Source organism: Monodon monoceros, unplaced genomic scaffold (genome assembly GCF_005190385.1).
Source record: "Monodon monoceros isolate NGI ecotype Baffin Bay Population unplaced genomic scaffold, NGI_Narwhal_1 Super_Scaffold_21, whole genome shotgun sequence".
NCBI classification, from domain to species: Eukaryota; Metazoa; Chordata; class Mammalia; order Artiodactyla; family Monodontidae; genus Monodon; species Monodon monoceros.
Window position 1 is genome coordinate 138,521,385 of NW_021703778.1, and position 17,468 is coordinate 138,538,852.

The 17,468-nt window shown below is 37.7% G+C and overlaps 1 protein-coding gene across 5 annotated transcripts in view; it reads left to right on the plus strand.

Annotated features, from left to right (window-relative positions):
• The window catches only part of FUT8 (fucosyltransferase 8), a 317,460-nt gene that overhangs the window by 198,045 nt on the left and 101,947 nt on the right, over nt 1-17,468 (plus strand). For all 5 annotated transcript variants that reach the window (XM_029238548.1, XM_029238546.1, XM_029238549.1 and 2 more), the window contains 2 exons: nt 11,134-11,249; nt 11,366-11,528. In XM_029238548.1, the coding sequence (XP_029094381.1) occupies nt 11,134-11,249; nt 11,366-11,528 (279 nt within the window). The remainder of the gene's footprint in view (nt 1-11,133; nt 11,250-11,365; nt 11,529-17,468) is intronic.

The following is a 17,468-nucleotide window of genomic DNA, read 5'->3' on the forward strand; positions in this document are numbered from 1 at the left end:
TTTATGCCAGTAGCTCACCATCTTGATTATTGTAACTTTACTGTAGGTCTTGATATCAGATGATGTTAGTCTTTCAGTTTTCTTAGTCTTTTTCAGATTTGTTTTGACTGCTTTAGGTGTTTGCATTTCCATATGAATTTTTGAATTGGCCTGTCAATTTCTAAGCAGAGTTTATAATTTTCAGTTTGTAGGTTTTATACCTCTTTTACTGAGTCATATTTCATTTTTTCATGGTTCTTACACTATGGTTAAGTAATAATGTGTTTTGACATGTCAATTTCCCATTGTTTTTTCCTAGAATGTAGAAATACATTGAATTTTATATGTTGATTTTGTATTCTGCAGATTTTTAAAACTCCATCAGATTTTCTACTTGGGACTTATAAGCTTCATGAATTTAGATGTTCAGATCACTCACCAGAGTTGGGAATTATTTTTAAAATAAGCCTTCTTCCCCTTTCTCCTTTTCTTTTCCTTCTAGGACTCCAATAATCATAGATTGTTTTGCTTGTGGAATTTCATAAATTCCCTTAGTCTTTCTTCACTCTTTTTCTTTCTGCTCCTCTGACTGGATAATTTCAAATGAGCTGTATTCAGGTTCACTAATTCTTTCTTCTCCTTGGTCAGGTCTGCTATTGAAGCTTTTTGTTGAATTCTTTAGTCATTGTATTTTTCAGGTCTAGGATTCCTGTTGTTTCTGTTTTGTTATGGTTTCTATTTGTTTGTTGAATTTACAATTTTGTTACATGCACTGTTTTCCTAATTTTTATTAGCTGTGTATCTATGTTTTCTCATAGTTCTCTGAATTTCTTTAAGAGGGCCATTCTAAATTCTTCGTTAAACACTTGATAGATCTCCATTTCCTTAGGTATAGTTATTGTAGCTTTATTAGTTTCCTTTGATCGTGTTATGTTTACCTGATTCCTCATGATCTTTCTATCCTTGTGTGGATATCTGCTCCTTTGAGAAAGTGATCTCTTTTACAGCCTTTACAGATTTGCTTCAGCAGGGAAAGGCCTTTACCAGACAGCTCAGCTTGGGGTTCTGGATGGGCAGCTGGTAGCAGCCTTGGACAAGCCATGCTTACTCTCAGGGTCTCTAGTTAGATGGGGCTACTGCACGTGCTCTGAGGTTGGGGAGCCAGAGGGCTGTCATTTTTCTGAATGTGGGTAGGCCTCATGGCTGGGCTTCACATTCAAACAGAACTGCTGGCTAGGATCTGTGTTCAGGCAGGGATATTTGCTGGGCTCTGCAGTCACCTGCTCAGGCAGGGTTTCAGGCCATGTTCTCTGGCCTGGTGTTCAGGGAGTGCTGCTGGTTGCATTCTGGGAATGGGCAGGGCCGCACGCTGGGCTCCACATTCATCCATGGTTGGGTGGAGCCTCAAGCTGTGCCCCCCTGGTTTGATGGTGCCATTGGCTGGACTCGACATTCAGTCAAAGCCATACACAGGACTTTGTGATCAGATGGGAACTCAGGCCATACTCCTTGATCAGATTGGGACCACAGGCTCTGCCCCAAAATTGGGTGAGTCTGCAGGCTATGCTTAGCAACTGGGTGGGCTGTAGGCTATGATGTGCTGCTGTACAGCACTGTAGGCTGGGCTCCACACAGTCAGGCCAGGCTTCAAAGCTGCTGAGGGTCACTGTTTGGGCTTCCTCAGTCAGACAGAACCAGTGGTCATGCTCTGCAGTTGAGCAAGGCTGCTGGCTTGGCTCTCTGCCTGAATGGGCTTGTAGAATGGACTCTAGAGCTGACCAGGGTCTCTGGCTGGGCAACCTGGTGAGGCTGGAGACTATGTTCAACAGTATGCTTCTGGCTCGGCTCCTTGTTTGAGCAGGCCTGTAGAATGGGCTGTGTGTCTGCCTTAAATCCCTGGCCAGACTTCCTGGTCAGGTTGGCTGTAGGCTAGTCTTGGCAGTTGGGTGTGGCTACCAACTTGCTTTCCTCCTAAGAAGGCCGTAGGATGTACTGCATGGCAGCCTGCAACTGCCTGGCATCTTTGGCCAGTCTTCACTGTTGGGTGGGGTTGGAGGCTATGCTCAGCAGTTGGGTGTGGCCAGTGACTTGCTTCCTTGCTTGGGTGGGCTGTAGGATGTGCTGGGTGACTGCCTAGCATCTCAGGACAGGCTTCCTGCTTAAGTGGGGTTGGAGGCTATGCCTAGCAGTTGGGTGGGGCTGCTGACTTGCTTCCCTGTATAGGGAGAGTACTAGAATTTGGTCCTCCACCAAGATAGCACTCTGGTTGGGGACCCAATAAGGCAGAAATGCCAGCCAGATTCCCTGACCAGCTGGGGTCACGGGCTCAGCTCTGCAAATGGTCAGAGTCGCTGGATGGGATCTCCGCTCAGGCCCAACCACTAGCAGGAATGCAGTCTGCCAGGATTTGCACACTCATTGCTGTGAGCCCCTTTCCCCTTCTCTAACTGATTGCCGTGATAATCCCTGTGAGCGCTTAAGTGGGCCTCCTGTTGCCGAAAGTTCAGCTTCTCTGTACACCGGTGCCGAATTGAATCTCGTAGACAGAGTTTTGGGTGAAGTAGAAAAGGATAGCTTTATTACTTTGCCAGGCACAGGGGGACACAGCAGGTTACTGCTTTGAAAAACTATGTGGCCCAACTTAAAGAGGATACTGAGAAGTTATATAGTAATGGTTCAAAGAGGGCATGATCAGCATGTGGACATTCTTCTGATGGGTTGGTGGTGGGGTGAGTAGGAGTCAGCATCATCAACCTTCAGGTTCCAGCTGGTCTGGGGTCTGCATGCTTGTGGACAACATACCATTGTTAATCTTAACTTCTCCCACCTGGAGGGGGTTTTGGTATCTGCAAAACAACTCAAAGACATTGTTTTGTGTATCCCTTGATAGGGAACCAGGACCTTGCCCCCAAGGTTGCACTGTTGTTTCTCTTGACTGTTTGTTTCTCCCTGGTCTTGTATCCCCTCCCATCCCTAGTTAACAACTGCCTGAATCTGCCTGTTGGAACTGAAGGAATGTCATGGAGGCTGATGAAGGCTATTGATTGTCATCAAAGAAATGGGGGGCCCAGAAAAGCTTTGTGTCCAGGAGCTCCACAGGACCCTGCTCGGTATCGCTCCCAGGAAGTATCTGGAATGCTGGGGAAGCTTCATGTCCTCTTGCACTCCCCTTTTCCCACAGGAGAAACTTTAGGCCCAGGGGATCCCCTCAATGCAGCACTGAACTGACCTTGGTGGGGGGGCTGTGGTCAAAGTGAAAACACTCCTCTTACCCTTCTCATGCTGTTTTTCTCAGATTTTGTGGTCGAAAGGGATGCTTCAGACTCACCCCTTTGTTCTGGGATCTTCAGAAAGGAATCTTGTCTATGGACAGTTGCTAGTTTCCCTTTCCCTAAGAGGGACTGAACTCAGCAACCACATATTTTGCCATCCATCTTTCTCCTGGTTCCAGTTTTATTAAACCATTGTTTCGTATGATTTATCTGGGTTTTCAGTTGTTTCAGGCTTAATGGTAAATCTGATCTCTGTTATTTCGTCTTGGCCAGAAGACATTCTATATATCTTTTTGCACAGTGAATATAATAAAACATTCAATTACCTAAATATTCAGATAAAGAGACTGTTCTTGCAGATTGACTTTTTTCTTTATGGGGTTTGGAAAGAATAGTCCTTTCCAATAGTCCTTATTCTGTACATTTTTTACATTGACTTCTCTATTACTTTCCTTTACCTATAGTTTATCCACAGTTGGATTAGATTATTGCATCACTAATAATCTAATGAATTATTAGAAATCACTAATTCATTTCTATTTTATTAGAATTAGATTGGCATTAGTACTTAATGGAACTCTGCTGAAAAGACCTTATGCTATTTCTTCATGCCTATTTTCCCCAATGTTATTCCATCAACGTATGAAGAAATGAGATAAAAAGGAGGACCTAGACATATCTTTCTATTGTGAAATTTTGTATCACTAAAGTATATTTTGAAAAGGAAATGCTTATCCTATGGTATATTGATGCTAAAATATTGAATAAATTACAAGGGGTGGTACTTTTATTTTGTTTGAAATTATTTCCTAAAACCCAGCCATCTAATTCAGAAAGTAAAAGCCAAGTTCTAAAAACTATATACCAGGAAATGCCTCATTTATGAATGTATACATATTTGTGCTCATAAACTGGGTAATTGTGCACCTACCAACTCTCTTCATTTTATCATTATTCTGTTGTTTGTATACAAATGAAGGCTTTTTAAATTCAAATTCTGTAGCCTGGAAAACTCACGCTTAGAGGATGGCTATCTTTCCTGCTAACGTTCAGTGTTAGTGCATACAAGTTCATGTGAAATTATAGAATACCTTATTTACTCTGATATAACTGTAACAGGAGCTTCTTTACTAAACATGCATTCTGAAGTGGTCAAGTAATTAACAGTTAATTTGGCTTCATCTGTTATATAAAAATGCTAGAAAAGGTATTAAAAATTTCATGTCTTTTTTTAAAATTTTATTTTATTTTTTTATACAGCAGGTTCTTATTAGTTGTCTATTTTATACATATTAGTGTATATTTGTCAATCCCAATCTCCCAGTTCATCCCACCACCACCACCACCACATCCCCCCACTCCCACCCCCCCTTTCCCCCCTTGGGGTCCATATGTTTGTTCTCTACATCTGTGTCTCTATTTCTGCCTTGCAAACTGGTTCACCTGTACCATTTCTCTAGATTCCACATATATGCGTTAATATATGATATTTGTTTTTCTCTTTCTGGCTTACTCTGTATGACGGTCTCTAGGTCCATCCATGTCTCTACAAATGGCCGAATTTCATTCCTTTTTATAGCTGAGTAATATTCCATAGTATATATGTACCACATCTTGATCCATTCGTCTGTCGATGGGCATTTAGGTTGCTTCCGTGACCTGGCTATTGTAAATAGTGCTGCATTGAACATTGGGGTGCGTGTGTCTTTTTGAATTTATGGTTTACTCTGGGTATATGCCCAGTAGTGGGACTGCTGGGTCATACGGTAATTCTATTTTTAATTTTTTGTGGAAAGTCCATACTGTTCTCCGTAGTGGCTGTGTCAACTTACATGCTAACGAACAGTGTGAGAAGTTTCCCTTTTCTCCACACCCTCTCCAGCATTTGTTGTTTGTAGATTTTCTGATGATGCTCATTTTAACCAATGTGAGGTGATACCTCATTGTAGTTTTGATTTGCATTTCTCTAATAATTGGTGATGTTGAGCAGCTTTTCATCTGCCTCTTGGCCATCTGTGTGTCTTCTTTGGAGAAATGTCTGTTTAGGTCTCCTGCCCATATTTTGATTGGGTTGTTTCTTTTTTTGATATTGAGCTGTATGAGCTGCTTGTATATTTTGGAGATTAATCCTTTGTCCGTTGATTCATTTGCATATGTTATCTCCCATTCTGAGGGTTGTCTTTTTGTCTTGTTTATAGTTTCCTTTGCTGTGCAAAAGCTTTTAAATTTCATTAGGTCCCATTTGTTTATTTTTGTTTTTATTTCCATACTCTAGGAGGTGGGTCAAAAAAGATCTTGCTGTGATTTCTGTCAAAGAGTGTTCTTCCTATGTTTTGCTCTAAGAGTTTTATAGTGTCTGGTCTTAACATTTAGGTCTTTAATCCATTTTGAGTTTATTTTTGTGTATGGTGTTAGGGAGTGTTCTAATTTGATTCTTTTACAGGTAGCTGTCCAGTTTTCCCAGCACCACTTATTGAAGAGACTGTCTTTTCTCCATTGTATATCCTTGCCTCCTTTGTCATAGATTAGTTGACCATAGGTGCGTGGGTTTATCTCTGGGCTTCCTATCCTGTTCCATTGATCTGTGTTTCTGTTTTTGTGCCAGTACCATACTGTCTTGATTACTGTAACTTTGTAGTATAGTCTGAAGTCAGGGAGTCTGATTCCTCCAGCTCCGTTTTTTTCCCTCAAGATTGCTTTGGGTATTCGGGGTCTTTTGTGTCTCCATACAAATATTAAGATTTTTTTGTTCTAGTTCTGTAAAAAAATGCCATTGGTGATTTGATACAGATGGCATTGAATCTGTAGATTGCTTTGGGTAGTATAGTCATTTTCACAATATTGATTCTTCCAATCCAAGAATATGGTATATCTCTCCATCTGTTTGTGTCATCTTTGCTTTCTTTCATCAGTGTCTTATAGTTTTCTGAGTACAGGTCTTTTACCTCCTTAGGTAGGTTTACTCCTAGTTATTTTATTCTTTTTGTTGCAGTGGTGAATGGGATTGTTTCCTTAATTTCTCTTTCTGATCTTTTGTTCTTAGTGTATAGGAATGCAAGAGCTTTCTATGCATTAATTTTGTATCCTGTAACTTTACCAATTCGTTGATGAGCTCTAGTCATTTTCTTGTGGCATCTTTAGGATTATCTGTGTATAAGTATCATGTCATCTGCAAACAGTGACAGTTTTACTTCTTTTCCAATTTGTATTCCATTTATTTCTTTTTCTTCTCTGACTGCTGTGGTTAAGACTTCCAAAACTATGTTGGATAATAGTAGCGAGAGTGGACATCCTTGTCTTGTTCTTGATCTTAGAGGAAATGCTTTCAGTTTTTCACCATTTGAGAATAGTGTTTGCTGTGGGTTTGTCGTATATGGCCTTTATGATGTTGAGGTAGGTTCCCTCTGTGCCCACTTTCTGGAGGGTTTTTATCATAAATGTGTGTAGAATTTTATCAAAAGCTTTTTCTGCATCTATTGAGATGAACATATTGTTTTCATTCTTCAATTTGTTAACGTGGTGTATCACATTGATTGATTTGCGTATATTTAGGAATCCTTGCATCCCTGGGATAAATCTCATTTGATCATGGTTTATGACCCTTTTAATGTGTTGTTGGATTCTGTTTGCTAGTATTTTGTTGAGGATTTTTGCATCTATATTCATCAGTGATATTGTTCTGTAATTTTCTTTTTTATAGTATCCCTGTCTGGTTTTGGTATCAGGGTGATGGTGGCCTCATAGAATGAGTTTGGGAGTGTTCCTTCCTCTGCAGTATTTTGGAAGAGTTTGAGAAGGATGGGTGTTAGCTGTTCTCTAAATGTTTGATAGTATTCACCTGTAAAGCAGTCTGGTCCTGGACTTTTGTTTGTTGGAAGATTTTTAATCGCAGTTTCAATTTCATTACTTGTGATTGGTCTTTTCTTATTTTCTATTTCTTCCTGGTTCAGTTTTGGAAGGTTATACCTTTCTAAGAATTTGTCCATTTCTTAAGGTTTTCCATTTTCATGACTACCGTTTTCAAGGTGTCTTTGGCATAGAGTTGCTTGTAGTAGTCTCTTATGATCTTTTGTTTTTCTGCGGTGTCTGTTGTAACATCTCCATTTTCATTTCTAATTTTATTGATTTCAGTCCCCTCCCTCTTTTTCTTGATGAGTCTGGCTAAAGGTTTATCAATTCTGTTCATCTTCTTAAAGAACCAGCTTTTAAGTTTTATTGATCTTTGCTGTTATTTTCTTCATTTATATTTCATTTATTTCTCCTCTGATCTTTATGATTTTTTTCCTTCTGCTAACTTCAGTTTTGTTTGTTCTTCTTTCTCTAGTTCCTTTAGGTGTAAGATTAGATTGTTTATTAGAGATTTTTCTTGTTTCTTGAGGTAGGATTGTATTGCTCTAAACTTCCCTCTTAGAACTGCTTTTGCTGCATCCCACAGGTTTTGGATTGTCGTGTTTTTGTTGTCATTTGTCTCTAGGAATTTTTGATTTTCTCTTTGATTCCTTTCATGATCTCTTGGTTATTTAGTAACGTATTCTTTAGCCTCCATGTGTTTGTGTTTTTTACGTTTTTTTCCCCTGTAATTGATTTCTAATCTCATAGCGTTGTGCTCAGAAAAGATGCTTGATATGATTTCAGTTTTCTTAACTGTACTGAGGCTTGAATTGTGACCCAAGATGTGATCTATCCTGAAGAATGTTCCATGTGCATTTGAGAAGAAAGTGTAATCTGCTGTTTTCCGATAGAATGTCCTTTAAATATCAATGAAATGTATTTGGTCTGTTGTGTCATTTAAAGCTTGTGTTTCCCTATTAATTTTCTGTCTGGTTGATCTTGCAATGGTGTAAGTGAGGCGTTAAAGTCCCCCACTATTACAGTGTTACTGTCTATTTCCTCTTTTATAGCTGTTAGCGTTTGCCTTATGTATTGAGGTGCTCCTATGTTGGGTGCATATATATTTATCATTGTTATATCTTCTTCTTGGATGGTCCCTTGATCATTATGTAGTGTCTTTCCTTGTTTCTTGTAACATTCATTATTTTAAAGTCTATTTTATCTGATATGAGTATTGCCACTCTAGCTTTCTTTTGATTTCCATTTGTATGGAATACATTTTTCCACCCCCTCACTTTCAGTCTGTATGTGTCCCTAGGTCTAAAGTGGGTCTCTTGTAGACAGCATATATGTGGGTCTCGTTTTTGTATCCATTCAGCAAACCTGTGTCTTTTGGTTGGAGCATTGAATCTATTCACATTTAAGGTAGTTATCGATATATATGTTCCTATTACCATTTTCTTAATTGTTTTGGATTTCTTTTTGTAGGTCCTTTTCTTCTCTTGTGTTTCCCACTTAGAGAAGTTCCTTTAGCATTTGCTGCCGAGCTGGTTTGGTGGTGCTGAATTCTCTTAGCTTTTGCTTGTTTATAAATCTTTTGATTTCTCTGTTGAATCTGAATGAGATCCTTGCCAGGTAGATTAATCTTGGTTGTAGGTTCTTCCCTTTCATCACTTTTAATATATTGTGCCACTCCCTCTTCAAATATTTTCTCGGGTCCTTTTCCTCTTCTCCTTTTGCGACCCCTATAATATGAATGTTTGTTTGTTTAATGTTGTCCCGGAGCTCTCTTAGGCTGTCTTCATTTCTTTTCATTCGTTTTTCTTTATTCTGTTCCATGGCAGTGAATTGTACCATTCTGTCTTCCAGGTCACTCATCCGTTCTTCTGCTTCATTTATTCTGCTATTGATTCCCTCTAGTGTATTTTTCATTTCCGTTATTGTATTGTTCATCTTTGTGTGTTGGTTATTTAATTCTTCTAGGTGTTTGTTCTTTAATTCTTCTAGGTCTTTGTTAAACATTTCTTGCATCTTCTCGATCTTTGCCTCCATTCTTTTTCCGAGGTCCTGGATCATCTTCCCTATCACTATTCTGAATTCTTTTTCTGGAAGGTTGCCTATCTCCACTTCATTTAATTGTTTTTCTGGGGTTTTATCTTGTTCCTTCATTGGGTGCATATCCCTCTGCCTTTTTTATTTTGTCTGTCTTTCTGGGAATGTGGTTTTCATTCCACAGTCTGCAGGATTGTAGTTCTTCTTGCTTCTGCTGTCTGCCCTCTTTGTATTAGTTTTCTCCTCAGGTTGATAGCTAAGTTTAAGTTCTGCCAAGTATAATTTAGAAATTGTTTCCGAAAAGTGATTGTGATGGTAAGAATAGATATCCCAGGCATTTTGATATTACAGCTCATCTGTAGAATGACTGACCCCAGATACAATATTCCTGTTAAGCTTTATTGACAGACACTGTGCTTCATACTTTTAGAGGCAGTTTCTCATTTAAATAGATTTTGGAAGAAAAATCAGCCATTATTTAATCTTCTTAATATTTTTTCAAAAGTATATATGTAGGGCTTCCCTGGTGGCGCAGTGGTTGAGAGTCCACCTGCCAATGCAGGGGACACGGGTTCGTGCCCCGGTTCGGGAAGATCCCACATGCCATGGAGCGGCTGGGCCCGTGGGCTATGGCCACTGAGCCTGCGCATCTGGAGCCAGTTCTCCACAACGGGAGAGGCCACAACAGTGAGAGGCCCGCGTACCGCAAAAAAAAAAGAAGAAAGTATATATGTATATGTATGCATGTATGTAAATATGTGTATATGTATTAGTTTCCTCTTGCTGCTGTAACACATACAATAAACTCTGTGGCTTAAAACAATAAATGGAAATTTATTCTTTTACAGTTTGGGAGGGCAGACGTCTGAAATGAGTTTCACTGGGCCAAAACCAAGCTGTCAGTGGGGCCACATTCACTAGAGAAGCTCTAGGGGAGAATCTGTTTCTTTGCCTTTTCCAGCTTCTAAAGATGCCTTCCTTGCATTTTTTGGTCATGACCCCTTCCTCCACCTTCAAAACTAATTAACCACATCACCTCCTCCTCTTTTATAATAAAGTTTCCTTCTACTCCCCTCTTATAAGAACACCTGTGGTTACAATTATGGCCCACCTGGGTAATCCAGGGCTGTCTCCCTATCTCAGCGTCCTTAACTTAATCACACATATAAGGATTCTTTTGTCACCTAAGGTAGCATTACAGGTTACAGGATTTGGATGTGGATATCTTTTATGGCCATAATGGAGTACAGAATACTGCCAAAAGTCACATAAAAACAAAATATGTTGGAAACAAGTACAGTTTGGAAAGAAGCTGTACAGGTTGATAATATAAGCAAGGGATCCTGGTGTTCCTCTGCTATATTCCAACATTTTGTCTTGTTGACTGATACTTTCCATTTCCACTATAAACAGAACATTAATCTTCAGGTGTTTTTTCTGGTATACTTCATCTTCTATTCTTGTCTCTCCCTTCTTTATAAAACCCATGCTTAGTAATCTGAGGTCATGAGTTCATGAATCGGAACACAGATTTATATATGATATTACAGTTAATTTAGAAATAATTTGTATTTGCTATTTGAACATAGACACAGGTTCAGTTATTTGCTTTCTTACTCCTTTTAAGCCTTTTTGTCACCCTTTCCTTCAACTTTGTTATTCTCAGCACTAATGAAGAGTTGATCGCTTTGCCACTGATGGTGTTATTCTAAGTTGTATGATGAAAGTTTTTAGGAGACAGTTCTAAAGGTTCCTTAATTCCTAGTAGATCATACATCTATGAGCTGGATTATTTTTTTGTGTGTTTGTTCAGTTTCATTCCAGTGTTTACATCTTACCCTATAGCTTTGGAGAGAAAAATTTCATTTGGTACTTCTAATATATGATATGGTCCAGTGACTTCTAGAGTTACCAATAAATAATGTTTTAGCAAAGTAAACATGTATTTTGTTGCATAATTTATAAGCTAAATGTTTACATTTTCTTCCTTGAACTACAGAATACCAGAAGGCCCCATTGATCAGGGGCCAGCTTCAGGAAGGGTTCGTGCTTTAGAAGAGCAGCTTGTGAAGGCCAAAGAACAGATTGAAAATTATAAGAAACAAACTAGAAATGGTAGGTAACGATACATTGTTTTTCCTCTTCAGTATGTTGACATTAGCACAAATAATTGAAAATTTCCTTTCATCAAAATGTTGGAAATGCTGATGCTCTCTATTCTTTGACTGCAGGTCTTGGGAAGGATCATGAAATCCTAAGGAGGAGGATTGAAAATGGAGCTAAAGAGCTCTGGTTTTTTCTACAAAGTGAGTTGAAGAAATTAAAGAATTTAGAAGGAAATGAACTCCAAAGACATGCAGATGAATTTCTGTCAGATTTGGGACATCATGAAAGGTACTACATTTACATTTCATTTGGGGTTTAGTAAAGATTATAATCTAAGAATGGGAAATGGGAACTTTTGTTAATTTCCCTGCTGAATGGTAAATGATACCTACCATGTTTAGAAGCAGTAGAGTACCTGAGGGCTCAGTGGACAATAATTGCCAAATGTAGTTCATCACCAGAAAATATTATTTTAAATGAATTTCTAGAAATCTTTATACCCTAAATAAACTCAGAAGATAGTGGTGTCAGCCAACAATGCATTAAAATGTCTTCTTTAAACTTCCTTGTTATACAACCAATATTTGAAGTGACATGTACAGTTTTACATTACAGTACATTCATTGGAACTCATACTGAGGCTGCCAGTTATGTTTCTAACTGAAGCATTGAAAACTTTAAAATAGCAACTTTTTAGGGCTTCTAGTGAAAGGGTAATAAGTTTTTGATAAAAAGGAGCCTTCTGTTAATTGCTCTTCCATTTAGTTGCTAGAAAGAAGAACCTGAAATCTGCCTAGTTAAATTTGTTCCTCTTGTTTGCACATTTCTGAAGATATGGAGTTTATCCTCCATAGGAAAGGACACATTTCGGTGTTGGTGTGTTCATGCAGAACAAAATGTACCTGAGAATCATTATAGATATGTAAAACCTGTCCTTAGGCCTATTATTTATGCAAGTCTGTATTCCCAGTAGGATTCTGTTGGCAATTACTGTCTCATTAGTGAACAATAGAAGAAAACTTATTGTATTAACACAACCTACCACTATGAAGAGGAAAAGAATTACCCACAACCAACAGATTCATATATATTAACATCATCAGCAATATTGTAGTGATTGTGAAACATTGCTCTGCTATTTTAAGTGAAATTACAAATAAAATCTGTCAGTTTATCGGAATCATTTTAGCATTAGTGAATCTACAGCAATAAGATAGCATAAATTTCAAGGGGCATTGACTTATTAGGCCAGAGATTTGGCAGTCCCTTTGAAATTTTTAGCTTAGCTTGCAATCAAGCCATACTTAGACCACTAGACCAAATACTGACTAATTCTGTCCTTAATGCTTCTCTACCCTAAGCTGATTCTAGGCACCAAAGTTATGTTATTTGGAGCAGTGTGCTTGTGTGCTTTGCTTATTGCAGTTTTACAGGAAAGTGTACATCTGAAGAGGATTTGAGTTGAGAAGCCTGTATGGTATTTAAAGGATAATTTTGGCTCTTGACTACTGATAGAATGTTTAATTTTAAAGTTTGAGTGATTTAATTACTTGAGTATTTCATTGTTTGGTCTCTTCCAAATTAAAATAATTACTTATAAATTATTTTGTGCATATATTTTGTGACTATATGTAGAAATTGGAAAACATGTACAAATGAAAAATGTTGGGCCCTGAAAAGTTGATGTAAATCAATGTTAAGTTTTTTGTGAGTTCCGGTTTAAATACATTATGTTTCTTGACAGTACCTTTTAGTAAATGTTAAATAATAATATTTCACTGAAAAAAAAAAGGAGAGGTACCCAAAATATCCAAGTCGATTTCTTTTGCTGTCTTAAGCAGAAATTATAATGAACTTGGGATACAACTTCGCAGGGTAGTAATTTAACTCCAGGCAGCCAGATTAGAATGCAGTGATACAAATAATGAGCAAAGGACAACCAAACATTAGAGAAATAACCTTTAAAGTAATGAATGTACAAATAGAGAGGATTTGTATGTATGTAGAATATGCCGTCTTACTGGTAATTTCCAAGATAAGTGTAAGAATTAAAATTAAAAGACTTTTGTTTGTCTCTCATGATTTTTACAGTACACAAAAATCCCCATTTTCTTTTTTACGCTTGCCCAAATCATAGTGTACAAGTTGTCTCTGGACTGTCTGTATTCTCTGAAGAATCAGAGGTTGAGTCTATCTGTTTTCTTGTTCAGATTTCCCTCTGAATCACTCATCATTTTTTGGTTTAGAAAGACATCAGTTATAGAGAAGTAACTTATGGGCTTTTGTTTCTTCAGAAGGGGTTTCTTTCTGTCTTAGAACTTTGTTCTGATAGAAACACTGATCCTCCTTTTTTTCCTTTCTAAATCAACTTTATTGTGGCATAATTTATTTACAGTAAAATACACATATTTTAGTCTGTGGTTCTGTGAGTTTTGACACATGCTCATAGTTTTGTAACCACCACTGCAATCCAGATGCAGAACACTGCCGCCACCCCAGGAAAATTCCTTCTGCCTCTTTAGAGTCAGCACCGCCCCACCCCCACACCAGTCCCTTGCAGTCACCCAATCTGTCTCCTGCCCCAATAATTTTACCTTTTCCAGAATTTTATGTAAATGCAATCACACTACGTAGTTTTTTGAATGTGGTTTCTTTTACTTGGTATAATGCATTTGAGATTCACCCATGTTGTTTTGTGTATGGGTAGTTCATTCCTTTTTATTGCTAAGTAATATTCCATCGTATGGACCTACCACAGTTAGTTTATCCATTCACCAGTTGAAGCACATTTGGGTTTTCAATTTTTTGGCGATTATGTATATATAAAGCTACTATAGACATTAACATACACGTTTTTTGTGGAAACATGTTTTCACTTCTTTTGGATTAATACGTAGGAGTGGGTTTGATGGGTCATGTATGGCAGTTCCTTAGGAACTGGGCCGCACAGCAGGAGGTGAGCGGCGGGCGAGCAAGCAAAGCTTCATCTGCCTCTCCCCATCGCTCGCATTACTGCCTGAACTCCCCTCCTCTCCACCCTGTCTGTGGACAAATTGTCTTCCATGAAACCAGTCCCTGGTGCCAAAAAGGTTGGGGACTGCTGATGTATGGAGTGAATGTTTAATTCCCTAAGACATCGCCAAACTGTTTCCCAAAGGGTAGTATTATTTTGTATTCTCATCAGCAGTGTATAAGAGTTCCAGTTGCTCTGTATCCTTGTTGCACTTGGTATTGTCAATTTTTACATTTTCCTCCTACCATTCTAACAGGAGTGTAGTGGTATATCATAATGGTTCTCATTTGCAATTCCTTACTAATGATATTGAGCATCTTTTAATGTGCTTAATTGCCATCCATATATCATCCTTGGTAAAGTGTCTTTTCCAAATCACATGCTTAATTTGGGGGAATTTTTTTTCTTTTTATTGAGCTATAAGCATTCTTCATTTATTCTGGATACAAGTCTTACTGGTGCATTTTAGAAAGCTCATTCTGAGAGCTGTGTGAAGCAAAGTCTGTTGTCAGGAAATGAGAAAGATTTTACAGAAGTCCAAGTAAGTGATAATGAGCTTCTGGACCTGGGTAGTTGGTAGTAGGAATAGAAAGGGATAAATGCATGAAAAATGGAAGCTGCAGGACTTGGTAACTGATCTAATATAGGGAGATGGGGGACTCAAAAGTAATTGAGGACTTGTAATTTCCTGGGAGGACAGCTTTCATAAATGGACATCATTGTTTCTTTTGTAATAATTTGGCTTTTTTCCCGACAAAGTGTAATCTCCTGAGGACTGGAACTCTAACTTCAGTTTCTTCTCTACCCTGCAGTACTAAGCACTCATTATTTAGTTAGTGTTCAGTAAGTTATGTCTTTTTTATTTGCTGGGGAGGCATGTGTGTGCATTCTTTGATTATTTCACACTCTACATTGTACCTCCTTGTAAAAATAATCCTGTTCCACTGAAAGATTTATGAATATTATGCAACTAAAGAAAATTAAATAATTGAGGTAAAAATATTCTCCTGTAATTGAGAATCCCAAAAGGTATGAAGGGCAAGTTATAGGAGTAAAGTCATTTACCTCTGAATAAAACTGGAAACTCCAGTTAATTTTAACAGTGGGTTCTGCAAAACAGAGAGTATCTGTTAGAAGTCAAGGATATATAGGGAAGGAAGTGGACTGATAGGAAGCATGATGGGACTGGAAGAAAACCTGACATAGAAGGATTTTTGTACTCAGTGCCCTTGACTTCATGTTTGATTTGTTTTGGAGGATTTAAGTGACTCCTGTATCTAAAAGTAGTCTTGAGACTTCAGTTATATATGAATCACTAAAAATAAAACTATCATAGTGTTTCTGATTTGGAGTGTAATTCTGATTCTAAGCAATGAAGTATGGACTTTCTTTTAATTGAATGTGAATGATAAAAAATAATGTTGCTTACCAAATACATCTAATCGTTTGTTTACATTTCGTGGACTGTTTGCTCAGTAGTGTCTTAAATGCATCTAAAAATTTGTTAAAAACTGAGGGAAAAAACCCCACTTCACTCATCATAAACTTATTAAGGTTGTTAGATTCAGAGAACTGGTTTAGATCTTATGTCTTATTCCATGGTGCTACTCTCCTTGCAAGGAGAGGAGAAAGAGTAAAGTGAATATGGAATGTTATTTTCTTTTGATGACCCTGAGCTCTTGGAATCAATCTATCTACTTGCTTTACCGACAAAACTGGGACTTCAGTTTAATATTGAAAAGGAAAAAAAATGTATCCTTACTTTTTACACATCTTTCATACTCAGCTTTTATTGCCTGTTAGACCTTTATAGCTTAATGTGATAAATAAAATTGCATATCTTTCATCTTAATTCTTCAAAAGGTAATACACCATACCTAAAGTATATAAATCAGAAATCCTTTTATATAGGTTTATTAGTGTATATTAGATTTCTTTTTATATGTGTGAACAATATGAATGGTTTATTGTACTGTTATTATGGAAGGTATATTTTAACTAAGTCAATTTTAGGAGCAGAACTCTTATTTATTTTCTAAATAAATTTCCTAGAACCCTAATATAAAAAACTAAATGTTGAGTAAATCACAAATATTGCTAATGTCCTCAATTGTCATACTAAGTAGAAAAATTTAGTTTCCAAACATTTTAACTTGTAAAGTCGTGGTCATAGATACTATTGAAGATATTTGAAATTCAGTACTTACCATCTGATAAATAGAGGCATATCTCACAACAGTCTCTTCTCAGCACATAGGTAAATTAGAAAGTAGGGAAGCCAAAAGTGCTCCGTCCTGAATTGTTAAGAAATTTTGTGTGTCATTGTTGTTACTGTAGTGCTTTTCAAACTTCAGCAAGGCATCAAGAGAACCTGGAGAGCTTCTTAAAATACAGATTGCTAAATCCCATCCTCAGAGTTCCTGATTCAGTAGGTCTGGAGTGAGGCCCGAGAATTTCCATTTCTAACACATTCGTTCGTAAGTGATGTTGAAGTTGCTGGTCTTTGAGAATCCCTGGTTCTCTTTATGCGTTCACCACTGATAGAGGTTGTCTAGGTTTCCTGGAAAAAAAATCACATTTCTCTGTAGATTAGTGGACCTATCTGTAAACTGTGGGGAAAGACTCTTCTTTTGCTCCCCACTTGATGCTGTTCCTTTTAGTGAGGGGACCATGTTTCTTTTCTAGAATGTGGCTCCCACTGTTCATTACTTAAAATACCTGTCACTAATGCAGCTTGGATGCCAAATATCATACTTGATATGGGATTCAGCTCACCTGAGATTTTTAGCAAAATGCTATTGACCTGATTAGCCTATTACTTGAGAGCTAGTATCTAGTAGAGCTTGATCCCTACCTGTTGCTACAGTTGGGTGATCAACTGCTAGTTAATTAGTAATATTCTTTGTCTTTTAGAAGGTTTTTTAAGAATTTAGAGGGGCTGATGGTATAATAAATAAATACAGAGTAGCATATTATTATTACCTGCTGTATTGATCTCAAGCATTAGTATTATTTGATTTTTCAGTTGATGATTTCCTTCTAATGATTGTATGTGACCACACTTCTTAGTAATACAGTCCCATTTACCTGGTGCTTTTGATATCATTGATCATGAATTGACCCTGGCCCGTCTCTTTGAAATAGCAAGAGAGAAATCAGCAATTGAGAGTGATTATTTTTGTCATTATGGTTTTATTATTTATGTAGTAGTTGTA